Source organism: Littorina saxatilis, linkage group LG6 (assembly GCF_037325665.1).
Source record: "Littorina saxatilis isolate snail1 linkage group LG6, US_GU_Lsax_2.0, whole genome shotgun sequence".
NCBI classification, from domain to species: domain Eukaryota; kingdom Metazoa; phylum Mollusca; class Gastropoda; order Littorinimorpha; family Littorinidae; genus Littorina; species Littorina saxatilis.
In genome coordinates, this window is record NC_090250.1 from 49,033,603 (window position 1) to 49,048,774 (window position 15,172).

At 45.9% G+C, this 15,172-nt stretch overlaps 2 protein-coding genes across 2 annotated transcripts; both read left to right on the plus strand.

The window, feature by feature from the left end:
- The first annotated feature begins 1,156 nt into the window (after nucleotides 1–1,156).
- Nucleotides 1,157–4,930, plus strand: LOC138969426 (uncharacterized). Its single transcript, XM_070342218.1, has 4 exons — nucleotides 1,157–1,405; nucleotides 1,849–2,317; nucleotides 2,668–2,838; nucleotides 3,109–4,930. Exons 2-4 carry the CDS (start codon nucleotides 1,865–1,867, stop codon nucleotides 3,964–3,966), a joined length of 1,482 nt encoding a protein of 493 aa, XP_070198319.1. The 5' UTR covers nucleotides 1,157–1,405; nucleotides 1,849–1,864; the 3' UTR covers nucleotides 3,967–4,930.
- Nucleotides 4,931–11,027: 6,097 nt separating this feature from the next.
- On the plus strand, nucleotides 11,028–14,883 carry LOC138969428 (uncharacterized). The gene is made up of 4 exons (XM_070342220.1): nucleotides 11,028–11,260; nucleotides 11,888–12,359; nucleotides 12,720–12,890; nucleotides 13,088–14,883. Exons 2-4 carry the CDS (start codon nucleotides 11,907–11,909, stop codon nucleotides 13,940–13,942), a joined length of 1,479 nt encoding a protein of 492 aa, XP_070198321.1. The 5' UTR covers nucleotides 11,028–11,260; nucleotides 11,888–11,906; the 3' UTR covers nucleotides 13,943–14,883.
- The last annotated feature ends 289 nt before the right edge of the window (nucleotides 14,884–15,172 follow it).

Here is a 15,172-nt window from a genome sequence, read left to right on the forward strand (position 1 = left end):
AGGGCCATGACATCAGGGCGGTGCTGCTTTGACATTCACCGCACGCACGCAAAAAGAGAGAGTTCCATGAATAGCCTTCAGTGAAGTAATGTCTGCTTCGCGGAGAGCAGTTTGGTGCGAGGAAACTGAACAATCGATAGCACGACGAACGTGTCCAGTCTAGAGGTACATGATTATTATCAGCTAAACCAGACTTGGCAATATCGTGTGTTAAGGCCAATTTTTATACGTTGGTGGCTGATAATCATCACACGCGATGACACACATTCAATCTACATTCACTACGATAGACAACTATCTTGCCAGGTATCTGGTGACACACAGGCTGACATGCTCTCTCTCTCTCTCTCTCTCTCTCTCTCTCTCTCTCTCTCTCTCTCTCTCCTACTGCATGGCCAACAAAACAGAGTCTCCGTGTTGGGCACCTGAACATTAACCGTGCTATAAATAAAATCAATGATATCTCTACAATGCTGTTAAATACTGGTACAAGTTTTCACAGTTTTTGGGATCACAGAATCAAGATTAACACCTCAGATCTCGGATTCTGATGTTGTTATTCCAGGTTACAGTACTTTACGCAGAGACCATGCTGTTTTCAAACACTAGTAAGCCGCTTTTGCTACGTTTTTACATTTAGTCAAGTTATGACTAAATTTTTTAACATAGAGGGGGGAATCGAGACGAGGGTCGTGGTGTATGTGTGTGTGTGTGCGTGTGTGTGTGTTTAGAGCGATTCAGAGTAAACTACTGGACCGATCTTTATGAAATTTGACATGAGAGTTCCTGGGAATGATATCCCCGGACGTTTTTTCTTTTTTTCGATAAATGTCTTTGATGACGTCATATCCGGCTTTTTGTAAAAGTTGAGGCGGAACAAACACAATCTCTCTCTCTCTCTCTCTCTCTCTCTCTCTCTCTCTCTCTCTCTCTCTCTCTCTCTCTCTCTCTCTCTCTCTCTCCTCGATCCTCTGCCTCGACTAGCACATGAACGCTCGGCCCTTAAATCGACTTCGTTATCCACTATTAACAAACGCAATTTACCTTCACCATTCATCTGACAACCAACTTTAGCGAACCTGTAGTGTGTGGACAAACGACCTTGCCCTGGTTCAGGCAACTATTTTAGGCTTGCCACTCCGCGAAGCATGAACGACGAGCTCGACTGGTCGAAGTCCTTGTTTGCGCTAGCTGCTCCGCGAAGCAAAGCTCGTCGCGTATATTACTCGGTGCGACTCTTCGTTCGCCATTCAATCCTCTGAGTCTCTGAACTTCCAAACTAAAACTGCTGTCTGATACCCGATCGTTCCCTGCTAAGACTGAGAACAGAATCCTGCTGAAAGATTTACCTGACTAGCTTCTACTACTGATTCTTCGCAACACAATTTATCTACGGTTTTATCAGGTACACATGAGTAGTCTACACTGCTGTCTTTCTTGTTTAACTTGAGTCAAAGCTAATATTTGGCCGATGTTGACTGTACACTTATAAAACAACCATATAAGAGAAATGAGGAATAACACATCGACAAAGAAAGAAAGAAACAAAGGGGAAAAGAAACCACACAAGCTCTGCAACAAAATCAAACACCGGCAGTACAGTAAATCTAATAGTGTGTATGATAAAAGTATTACCCGCTTCGCTTTTCTGTAAGGTCTTTCAAGTTCCTTCCTTCCTGCCTTTCTTTCCTTTCTTCACTGTTTTTTTTTTTATAAATTAACTTTTTTCTTTTACTTCCTATAATACATTCTTCTAATGTAAACTGTATTGCTTTATCAGATTCTAAGCTGAATATCTTATCTTGACTATGTGTTGAAACAAACTTAATACAACCGTTTCATCAACAGGGAAAACAATCCAAATATGTCGTCCGCCATGCTGCCCAACGGCCCGCTGCAAGTTGTCTTCTCCTTCGACACGACGGGCTCCATGAGCAGTGCGCTCACCGAGGTCAGAGGTCGTCTGTCCGACATGCTACAGCGACTGCAGACCGACCTCCCCGCCGTCACCACCGCCGTCGTTGCCCATGGTGACTACTGCGACGAGCGCAAGCCCTACCTGACCAAGCACCTGGACTTCACGGACGACCTGCCCAGGCTGGTGGACTTCGTCAACAAGGTCGAAACCACCTTCGGCGGGGACGAGCCCGAGGCCTACGAGGTGATGCTCAGGCTGGTCCGTAGGGACCTGACCTGGAGCGCGGGCTCCCAGAGGGTTCTGGTTGTCATTGGTGACGCCTTTCCCCACCCGCCCAACGACAAGCAAAACAAGGACAATATTGACTGGAAGGAGGAGACGCGTCTGCTGCAGAAAATGGTGAGTCCAGCTCCGCACCTTTCTGACGTGGGTTCTGATGTCACCTAGCCTCTTCTTGTCTGCACTAACAAACGTTAAACGCATGTCTTCCGATGAAGCTGTGACATGAACATCAAAAATTATACAAAACTGAATGCAAAAATTCGTCACAACTTTTACGGGAGTTTTTCTGCTGATATCAGTCCAATTTTCTTCACGTATATCTGCTGCAGTTTGTTTGCTTATACACATTTTAAAGAGACTTATCGCCTTAGTATAGAGCTGTCTAAATATTTGTAACTTAAAGGTGTTTTTGTTTGTTTTAGCCTATTTGTTTGTTTGTTTTAAAATTTTCTTTTGCTTTTGTGCAGGGTGTGAGAATTTACGGGGTGCAAGTAAATAACAGTGACAAATCCACCAAGTTCTTCCGAACAATGACGGAAATAACCGATGGTCAGCATCTCAACCTGTCCGAGTTCGGGACGCTGTGTGACGTCATCATGGCCATCTGCTACCGCGAAAAAGGAGCAGAGTTTCTACAGGTGAGAGGAATGTTGTAATTACGCAAATTCAGCAATTTTGAAGTAGATCATTTTTTATACTGGATAAACGTAATTTGTTCCAATGCTGTCAAACATGTTTAAAAGTACATCGTTCTCATGAGGCTTTTTTTGTTCACTTGCCCCCAAACTTAAATGCTATCTAACTTCATAACCAGATAAGCGTAAGACGGTTAAATGTAAATGACAAGCGTCCTCTTAACTTTCCCTTCGAATATTTAGAGTGTCTTACTTAAGTTTCCAATGTTCCAGAACTACGAGGCGGAGGTGCGTGCCCGCGAGGGACGGATGGCTCTGCACAAGGACCTGGAAGGTGTGTTCGGTGTCCTCAGACGTGCTGACTCCTCCGCTGCTGCCTCCGCTACTACCACTACTGACAGACCAACCAAGGCTGTTCGACTGGTCAAGCTGACCAAGGCTGCGTCATTGACCAAGGCTACCTCTATCAGCAAGACGGGCAAGAAGAGCAAGCCCGTGACAGCCGCCAAGAAACTGGTTGCCCGTGCCGCCAGGACCACCGCCGCCCAATCCGACAGCAAGCGGCTCACAAAGCCCAGTACCATCACCCGTAAGCTGAACCGTGAGAAGGTGCCCGAAACCAACTTCCGTTTCAACCGCCTGTGCTGGTCTCCTTGGAAACTGGCGGTGGTTCCGGCGGAAGCGGAAGTGAGTAGCGGCCAATGGCGGCGCTTCCTGCGGGGAGCTGCACGCGCTCGGGGCGGACCGGAGCTGGGGGGCGTGGCTACAGGCAAGAGGAGTCAGGCCAGCGTGCTGTGTGAGGCTGCTGTACAGACCCGTCCCGGGGCGCGTCGTCACGTGGTGTGGTGCCGCGTGCTGCCCGCCTCCTCAGCCAATCGCCTCTCGCTCTCTCGTCTGATGGCCTCGCAGTCTGTGCGCGCGCAGCTGGAGCGTGTCATGCGCAGTGGCTGCCGACTTTGGGTCAGATGGGCCAAGGTCACCCGGCGACAGGACAAGGACGAGGTCAAGCAGGAGGTCAAGGGCGTGTATGACTACGCGTGGTGCCATAGCAACGGTTGTCACAGAGATGTGTGGGTGTGCAATAATGGTGTTGCTTCACACAGGGTGCAGATAGCAGGAGCACTGGCGTAAATACAGAACGCAGCTGACGAACAGAACAATTGGTGAAACGTTGTGGACATATCGCTGCTCTGAAAGGGATGCAGAAAAACATTGCAGACGGGTGACGGTTGTAAATCTATGACAATGGAATGGAGCAACGTGCAACATTTGGCTCTATCCAGTTTTGTAAATGTTACAGGAATTGCAAAGAAAAATGCAAATGAAATATCCCTTGAGTATCGAAACATGTCTTGACACTAAACAGGTTGCTCATATGAACACTGACATACCCAACGTCAGGCCGTCATCACAGAGGCAGTGGGTCCGATGAAGCAGACGTGAGCAGCGGCAAAAACAGTTATGACTACGCGTGGTGCTATAGCAACGGTTGTCACAAAGACGTGTGGGTGCCCAATGGCGTCATTCACACGGGGTAAAGATGGATTGACCTCGGGTGTAAACCTGAAAGAAAGGATGTACCTGATGAACTGAACAATTGGTGTAGCAATGTGGACTGCATCCCCGGTGAGTAACAAAAGACTTTCTGGTGATCTGGAGTGGAGCTCTTTGCGAGACAATTGTATGGGTCAGCTTGCAAGATTTTCCATATCCAAATTTGCGACTTGTATGGACATGACCAGGCGAAAGAATGACGTATGAATGGGTCTAAAAGAATATTTTTGACTCCAAGGCAGTTTGCTAATACGGACAATTTCGCACGCTATCACCACACAGGAGCAGTCATCTCAGGAGATGATTGTGGTTTTGTTGACTGTATATTTGCGTGTGTGCGTACACGCACGCGTGCGAATCCACCAAAAGCCATGTGTGCGCGCGCGTGCGTGCAAGGGTGCATTCGTGCGTGTGTCCGTGCTTCCGTGCGTCCGCGTGTGTGTGTGTGTGTGTGTGTGTGTGTGTGTGTGTGTGTGTGTGTGTCTGTCTGTGTGTGTGTGTGTGTGTTCTTGTTTCATTATTCTTACTTTTGTGTGTTGTAATGTTTATGTTAATAAATAACACATTTTTCAGAATTAATTCCATTGTGGTGATACATTTATGTGAAACTGAAAAGGAGCAAGAGAGATAGAGAAGGAGAGAAAAAAAAGAGAGAGAGAGAGAGAGAGAGAGAGAGAGAGGGAGAGGGAGACAGAGAGTGTGGGTGCACGCACGCACGCTCACACACACGCACGCACACACGCACGCTCAGTCGCACAAACACACACACACGCACACACACACACACACAAACACACACACAAACACACACACACACACTGATATACGCACGTACGCACGCACCCACACACACACACACACACACACACACACGTGCACGCATTCAGAAAAAGTCAGATTTTAAGTCACGGGCAGTTTAGTTTTAATACAGATTTAACCTCAACATGACAGGACGTTTACGTCAAGGAATAGAAGAACGCGCATGCGCAAGCTCACTGAATACGCACGCAATGCTTCACTACCAGACATACATTTTATCTCTTGGATTATCGCTTACATCCTTCTTGTGTGTGTAATTATTTGTAGCTTGGAATTGTGGGGCTGGAATGTTGTATAGGCATGAGTCCAAGTGGAGAGATGTGTTTTATACCGTGTAAAAGCCTGGGCGGGTGCTTGGTGACGACACAGGAGGGAAGGTATCTGTACACCACACTCAAGACCAAACAGGAGTGTCGACAGCTAGGGGATGGGGATAGACTGCCGGATTATGAAGGTGTCGGGGCCGGATCTGGGGGGGGGGGGGGGGGTTCCTGGGTACCGGAAAACCCCCCCCCCCCCTGGCCATCCGATGTACCTCTCAGAGAAAAGAAAAAAAATATGTCAGACTTATTTACTAGGCATATATATGTCTTTGGGATTATTCCACTGAACCACTATGGTAAATGAATATCTGAAGTATTTTGTTACTGTTGAAAATGTGTAATTTTGATTCCCAGTTGCAAGGAAAGACCAAAAAATTACCTCACAAATGCAAAATTGTCTCAGCTTCTGGGAGGCTTTGCCCCCCAGACACCCCAGTGGGGCGTTGCCCCTGCACCCCACCGGGGCCTCGGCGGCCCCTGGACCCCTGCCTTCAGTTGGAACCCCCCCCCCCCTCCCCTCCTCAAACGAACTTGGCCCGGTCCGGCCCTGGGTGTCACTTCTGCCGCACAGAACTCGAAGTAAAACGAACTAAAGATGTTTCTGTCTCCGTATTCACATTTTTTGATTAAACGAGACAGACAGGCAGACATTCAAGACAGATTGACAGCTAATTCGTTATGTGATAAAGTACTCACGAAAAATGAAATTTGTGATCGTTTAATTCAAAACTCAAGCCACAACTAGAATTTGCATTGTATTTTGAATTAAACGTTTCACACATTATCATTTCTCGAGTTGGAAACTGAAACTGTGGACTGGGTGGCCGAGTGGTAACGCACTTGCGCTCGGCGGAAGCGAGAGGTTGCGAGTTCGACCCTGGGTCAGGGCGTTAGCAATTTTCTCCCCCCTTTCCGCCGGGCTAACCTAGGTGGTGGGTTCAAGTCCTAGTCTTTCGGATGAGACGAAAAACCGAGGTCCCTTCGTGTACACTACATTGGGGTCCCGGCACGATTGACAAAAGGGTCTTTCCTGGCAAAATTGTACAGGCATAGATAAAAATGTCCACCAAAATACCCGTGTGACTTGGAATAATAGGCCGTGAAAAGTAGGATATGCGCCGAAATGGCTGCGATCTGCTGGCCGATGTGGATGCGTGATGTATTGTGTAAAAAAATTCCATCTCACACGGCATAAATAAATCCCTGCGCCTTGAATATGTGCGCGATATAAATTGCATAAAAAAATTTAAAAAATAAAATCCCTGCGCTTAGAACTGTACCCACGGAATACGCGCGATATAAACCTCATATTGATTGATTGATAGATATACTCGGAGATGGAGACAGCTTGAGGTTGGAGGGGGGGGGGTGAGAGGGGGTAAGGAGGGTAGGGGGGGGGGGGGCGGGTATTAGCCTCCATTTACTAACTTTGATCAAGTGAGACAGACATCCAGACATCTGAATCAAAGAGAATTAAATACATGGGGGAAAAATCGAAAGGATTCATTTTTGGAGCGTCAAGACACTACTACCAATGACTGATTTTGAATTGTGCTTTGAGTAAAAACGTTCTGCACAATTAACTCTGTGTCGTGTTTGAGACTAACAAAGAGGAAACAATGGGTGCAGACACACACACACACACGCACACACACACGCACACACACACACGCACACACACACTCACACACACTCACACCTACACACAAACACACACACACAAACACACACACACACACTGGCACACATATATATATATCTATATATATATACACACATTCACACTCACACACAGTCACAACTTGAGCACATACTCCAACGAGCGCTCGTAGGCTACACATTTGTCACACTGACACACACACACACAAACACACACACACACACAAACACACACACACACACACAGTGACCGGCACACACACACACACACACACACACACAAACACACACATACACACACGCGCACACGCACACACACACACACATACACACACGCGCACACGCACACACACACATACACACATACACACACACATTCTCTCTTTGTCTCTGTCTCTGTCTCTGTGTCTCTGTCTCTGTCTCTGTCTCTCTCTCTCTCTCTCTCTCTCTCTCTCTCTCTCTGTAAGAGACAGAAACATGCAGTTTGTTTGCTTATACACATTTTAAAGATACTTATCGCAGGTGTTGAGGTATCTAAATGCTTCTCAACCCGAGAAAAATCGAAACACAGAGAAAAAGACAGGAGTGCTGTGATCAGGTCGAAAAAAAACCCTTATCAGTGCTTCGCGGAGTTTCTCACGTCGCAATAGTGTAAATAGAGAATACTACATGGCTTGCTGTGTCGTACCAGATTTACACGAGTTGTTTTTTTAAATAGTGAACTGCGAGCGAAAGCGAGCTGTTCACTATTTGAAAAAGCAACGAGTGTAAATCTGGTACGACACAGCAAGCCATGTAGTATTCTGTTTATCCTACATTATATACTTCTGTGCCAGATCTAACTAAAAGTCACCGACAGCGATGCCTTTGGATCAACCCGCTTTGGAACTTCAAACCACTTTACTCAATTTGACATTCATTCCTCCGCCATGACACACACTCTCAAACTAGGACAAAGTAGTTCGCCTTTGTTAACACTGTTAAGTTTAATATTGAACATTGATTAAATAAATTCGAACAACGAAATGATGGTCACTTCAAAATATACCAGATAAAAAGAAAAGCAGTGGCCACAGGATAAAAGAAACCAAAAGGAACAACAACAGCAAAGCATATCCTTCCGCGATAGGATGACAGTCAAGTCGGAGCCAGGCGAGCCAGCTTTCATATGGTCACTTCTCGGTTTGGTGACTGGACAAATATTGGTTGATGTTGATGGTACCAACGTGCACAGGCCTTGCAAACAGTGTTGTTAGCGTTTGCTGGGATGTGATTGTGGCAGTGGCAGTGGAGACGGCTGGAGTTGAAGTGGCCGTGCGAATCCAATGTGTCGTCTGCCGACACTGGCGACAGCTCCGAGACCGGTGCAGTGCCGTTTAGCATCAGACTGAAGCCACGGTGTTCCTCTTGGGAAATGCTGCTTAACGTTGTTGTGCCCAGATAGCTGCATTATTTTGGTCAGAGGAACGTTATTCTCGGAAAGTTTCTGCACTAGGAACTTGCGTGCAGAGTGGTTGGTGTAGATCTACCTCGGGTTGATGATCCCAGCTTTTCTTCACATGTCGCCCTGGCATGTTTTGGATTGTCTTCATGCAAGGACACGTCTCCCCACTGCATGTGCCTGTGAGGTGTCACGCTGCGCAGACCAAAGTTGACTGTGTTTTGCCACCACAGAGTATTCAGGATTACTTCTGGATCTGCGACTCCGAGCTGTTTTGTCTGCCACAGCTTGTCAACATCTTCATCTTTCAGCGGTTGAGCCCTGTTAGGTAAGTTGCCACAACCTCCCTGTTTAACAATCTTCTGCTTTGTCTTCACGACTTCTCTCAGTTACAAGTGCAAATTCGGGGCCGTCTATAACGGGTGCACAGTACTTTTTAGACTTCAACTGTCGATGGATGCTGCTGAGAAGGCCGCTCAGCGTGGGGATGGTTCATACTCTTTGCCATCCGGTTTTTTCAAACTCATGGAAAGAGAGCAGAGAATTTTGCATAATTTTTGTGGTTGGATGGTGCTAATGTTTCTTTTGTCCCCGTGTTTCGCCATAAACGTCGATAGGCGACGTATATCGTAAACCGTTTTTCGGAGAGTGTTCTTGTTCTTGTTTGTCTGAACGAATGAGTCTATTGGAGAAAAATCATAAATCATGGATGACTCGCTTGACTCGCTTTTTTCTTCATCGACTTCGTCATTCGCGTCATCACCAAACATGTCTTCGAACAGCTCATCACTAAAAAATTCTTTCAGTGATGACAAATCGGTTTCGTGGCAGTTGCCATTTTGTTGCAAAAGTAGTTCTTCATGAATATGTAATTACTAATTTACATAGCATGACCTTCCGGTTGACCTCATTTACATGATATACACACGTGTGATTTGAACGATTTTTATCTCACGGGTATCTCTCTCACGTATGTAGGATAAGCTACAGGCCCCAGACAAAAATTATACTTTAGGTGTAAAATGATTAACTCTTATAGTACACTTGCCACTTCAGTCTAACAACAAACTTTTCGCAGTGAGTGTCTTCGTTAGCTGCCAAATCATGTAGATTTTTACTCGCAGCAGCTGACTAAATCTGCTTTTTGGTTGTAATCTATTCACTTTGCGGGTGTAGGAAACTGGCGACAGTAATCTCTAACCAGCTTGGTTGTCATGCGCTTCTTGTACATATACTGTAGTAGTCCTTGACTTAGTAGTTAATCAACAAGTCGCGTAAGGCGAAAATACAATATTTAGTCAAGTAGCTGTCGAACTTACAGAATGAAACTGAACGCAATGCAACGCAGCAAGACCGTATACTCGTAGTCCACCGCTCACGGCATAGGCAGTGAAATTGACAAGAAGAGCGGGGTAGTGGTTACGCTATGCTGCATAGCACGCTTTTCTGTACCTCTCTTCGTTTTAACTTTCTGAGCGTGTTTTTAATCCAAACATATCATATCTATATAATTTTGGAATCAGGAACCGACAAGGAATAAGATGAAAGTGTTTTTAAATTGATTTCGAAAAAAAAAATTTGATAATAATTTTTATATATTTAATTTTCAGAGCTTGTTTTTAATCCGAATATAACATATTTATATGTTTTTGGAATCAGCAAATGATGGAAAATAAGATAAACGTAAATTTGGATCGTTTTATAAATTTTTTGTTTTTTTTTACAATTTTCAGATTTTTAATGACCAAAGTCATTAATTAATTTTTAAGCCACCAAGCTGAAATGCAATACCGAACCCCGGGCTTCGTCGAAGAGTACTTGACCAAAATTTCAACCAATTTGGTTGAAAAATGAGGGCGTGACAGTGCCGCCTCAACTTTCACGAAAAGCCGGATATGACGTCATCAAAGACATTTATCAAAAAAATGAAAAAAACGTTCGGGGATTTCATACCCAGGAACTCTCATGTCAAATTTCATAAAGATCGGTCCAGTAGTTTAGTCTGAATCGCTCTACACACACACACACACAGACACACACACACACGCACATACACCACGACCCTCGTTTCGATTCCCCCTCGATGTTAAAATATTTAGTCAAAACTTGACTAAATATAAACAAAACTTGACTAAATATAAAAAGAAGAGAACTTCAAGCTTATAGTGCGCATATTTATTATGAGAGAAGGATCGTCACTAAACAAGTTATCTTTTCATCAAAGCTACTCATCTTCTCGAGCGCTTCAGAGACAGATATGACACATTGTTTTGGTAGACCTGTAGACTGTAGAGTTTTGCAGAACGGCGACCTTGCCACAGACGGCGATTTGTCACAGTGACACAGAACTCCGCGAAGCTAAACAGCTCGCAACCTGTGCCAGCTCCGCGACGGCTGTTTGTGGAACAAAACTCCGCGAAGCAGAACGCCTCGCGAGCCTGCGCTCTGCTTGTGCCAGCTCCGCGAAGCTGATGTTCGATGTGCTTATAATGCTGGGCGCAACTCTAACTCGCCATTCAGAACATTCGTGCCCAGTTCAGTACAGCCCACCACAAACACAGAGAGAAAACGTTTTTCCTCGACTGACTTGAACAAACCTCCATTACTTTTTTGATTATCAAAGTTACATGTAAGTTCTTTAGCTGTATCTCCCTCCAACTTGGCGTAGTATTCTTGAGTTAGAGTTTTATAAATCAGTATCTTAATCGAGTAACCTTTACACAGTTAATAACAACTGCTGAGAAACAGCTCCGAACAAAAGCTAAGCAGATACATTTCAATTCTAACTTGAAACTGTTGGCCTCAAGCAGTAAAACCGATTCCAACATTTTTTTAGTCTGCTTATCATTACGCGACGTGCGCGGGGACATTACTGCTGACATCTATTAATTATGGGAGGCATCAGGTTCATTCGTGTTAATATCTCCCTGTATCGGTGTTTTTTTTCAAGAAAATAATTATGCATTTAATCAGGTCAAAGGCAAGATACGTGTTAAACATATGAAAGCATAAACAGACCTTTCCTGGAAACTATAATCTCACGAAACATAACATGCATGGGCAATTGTCTTCTGTTTACAACTATTTCTGTGACCAGCATTTCGTATTCTTACATGATTAAACGCAGAAAAGAAAACTAGCCCGTGTCTCCCTGGGGTGATAAATGAAGCTGTCTCTTTTCCTTTATACATATTATCTTGAAAATACTTTTTACTCTCTTCCCTGTTACTAACACATCCTTTTTCCATCGACACAGAAAACAAGACAAAGACAAGATGTCGTCCGCCATGCTGCCCAACGGCCCGCTGCAAGTTGTCTTCTCCTTCGACACGACGGGCTCCATGAGCAGCGCGCTCACCGAGGTCAGAGGTCGTCTGTCCGACATGCTACAGCGACTGCAGACCGACCTCCCCGCCGTCACCACCGCCGTCGTTGCCCATGGTGACTACTGCGACGAGCGCAAGCCCTACCTGACCAAGCACCTGGACTTCACGGACGACCTGCCCAGGCTGGTGGACTTCGTCAACAAGGTCGAAACCACCTTCGGCGGGGACGAGCCCGAGGCCTACGAGGTGATGCTCAGGCTGGTCCGTAGGGACCTGACCTGGAGCGCGGGCTCCCAGAGGGTTCTGGTTGTCATTGGTGACGCCTTTCCCCACCCGCCCAACGACAAGCAAAACAAGGACAATATTGACTGGAAGGAGGAGACGCGTCTGCTGCAGAAAATGGTGAGTCCAGCTCCGCACCTTTCTGACGTGGGTTCTGATGTCACCTAGCCTCTTCTTGTCTGCACTAACAAACGTTAAACGCATGTCTTCCGATGAAGCTGTGACATGAACATCAAAAATTATACAAAACTGAATGCAAAAATTCGTCACAACTTTTACGGGAGTTTTTCTGCTGATATCAGTCCAATTTTCTTCACGTATATCTGCTGCAGTTTGTTTGCTTATACACATTTTAAAGAGACTTATCGCCTTAGTATAGAGCTGTCTAAATGCTTAGAAATATTTGTAACTTAAAGGTGTTTTTGTTTGTTTTAGCCTATTTGTTTGTTTGTTTTAAAATTTTCTCTTGCTTTTGTGCAGGGTGTGAGAATTTACGGGGTGCAAGTAAATAACAGTGACAAATCCACCAAGTTCTTCCGAACAATGACGGAAATAACCGATGGTCAGCATCTCAACCTGTCCGAGTTCGGGACGCTGTGTGACGTCATCATGGCCATCTGCTACCGCGAAAAAGGAGCAGAGTTTTTACAGGTGAGAGGAATGTTGTAATTACGCAATTTCAGTCATTTTGAAGTAAATCAGTTATTTTGTTCACTTGCCTCCAAACTTAAATGTTATTTAACTTCATGACCGGATAAGTGTGAGACGGTTAAATGTAAATGACAAGCGTCCTCTTAACTTTCCCATCGAATATTTAGCGTTTCTTACTTAAGTTTCCAATGTTCCAGAACTACGAGGCGGAGGTGCGCGCTCGCGAGGGACGGATGGCTCTGCACAAGGACCTGGAAGGTGTGTTCGGTGTCCTTAGACGTGCTGACTCCTCCGCTGCTGCCTCCGCTGCTACCACTACTGCCAGGCCAACCAAGGCTGCTTCACTGGTTAAGCTGACCAAGGCTGCGTCATTGACCAAGGCTGCCTCCATCAGCAAGACGGGCAAGAAGAGCAAGGCCGTGTCAGCCGCCAAGAAACTGGTCGCCCGTGCCGCCAGGACCACCGCCGCCAAACCCGGCAGCAAGCGATTCACCAAGCCCAGGACCATCACCCGTAAGCTGAACCGTGAGAAGGTGCCCGAAACCAACTTCCGTTTCAACCGCCTGTGTTGGTCTCCGTGGAAACTGGCGGTGGTTCCGGCGGAAGCGGAAGTGAGTAGCGGCCAATGGCGGCGCTTCCTGCGGGGGGCTGCACGCGCTCGGGGTGGGGCGGTGCTGGGGGGCGTGGCTACAGGCAAGAGGAGTCAGGCCAGCGTGCTGTGTGAGGCTGCTGTTCAGACCCGTCCCGGGGCGCGTCGTCACGTGGTGTGGTGCCGCGTGCTGCCTGCCTCCTCAGCCAATCGCCTCTCGCTCTCTCGTCTGATGGCCTCGCAGTCTGTGCGCGCGCAGCTGGAGCGTGTCATGCGCAGTGGCTGCCGACTGTGGGTCAGATGGGCCAAGGTCAGCCGGCGACAGGACAAGGACGAGGTCAAGCAGGAGGTCAAGGGTGTGTATGACTATGCGTGGTGCTATAGCAACGGTTGCCATAGAGACGTGTGGGTGTCCAATGGCGTTCCTTCGGACAGTGTACAGATTGCTGGAGCGTTGGCGTGAAAGTGAGTTACAATTTACGGCCGAAATTCGAGCAAGAATGAAAGCGGGGACACGTCTTCCAGAAGGAATAAGTAAATGACGAACTTGATACCCTGTCAGAGAGTGGGGTGCTGTATTTGAGTAGGACCAGTGTGTGGTCCTGTGACAAGGATCTCAAAGCGATCTGAAAGACAAACGTGCAATGTATTATCACCAGTTTTTGTGACTTTTACATTCAGTTTGTGAGATTGAATTTTCCTTCGTTTGTAACTATATTATTCTGCCTAATCCCACGACGGGCGTGTACATAGTTGTTGTTTAGCGCATGACACATATGTTTCAGGGGCTCACATCCATGAGAGGTGGCATAGGACAAATGTCCTGAACAATGCAAAAGTGATAGGACATTTGTCCTGAACAAAAATAAATCAATAGGACATTTTTTTAGTTATGTTGCTTTTTTTATGTTGCTTCGCAAAACATCGATAAAATAGCAAATCAAACTACTGTAAATTGGAAAGTACTGACAATGTCCGGATCAAATGAAAGCATAATCGGACAATGACGACTTTGTGACAAAAACAATAGGACGCATGTCCTCTTGCATGAAAAATGTATAGGACATTTGGAAAAAATATCTGTGTATGTCCGATGTCCGACGTGGATGTGAGCCCCTGCTGTTTACTGTTACTCCCTACCAAAACGTACATCATTCTTTGCTCTTGAAACAACTACCGTTGTGTTTTTGTGTTGTTTGTTTGTTTTTATTTTCTATTTTGTGATGGGTTTAATTGGTTTTTTTCCCAACAAAATGTGTCGTTATGTCATTAAAACGAACAACGTGTTACCCCATTGAAAGTGGGATTAAGAAGGAATTGTACACCCAAGCATGGCCTGGGTGTTAGACATTATTTGCATGACGGGAGTTTACCTCTGAATAAATTCCTGTTGAAACTGGAGAATTGGGATAATTTTATGATTACAGATTGCGCACACGAGCGAGCGGGTGAGCGAGAGAGAGAGAGAAAGAGAGAGAGACAGAGAGAGACAGAGACAGAGAGACAGAGAGAGAGACAGAGACAGACAGACAGAGACAGACACAGACAGACAGACAGAGACAGACAGAGACAGAGAGACAGACAGAGAGAGAGAGAGAGAGGGAGGGGGGAAGCGAGAAACACCGACAGAGAAACACAGATACACAGACAGACACACATATAGACAGACACACAGAAAGAAACAGAAAGGGAA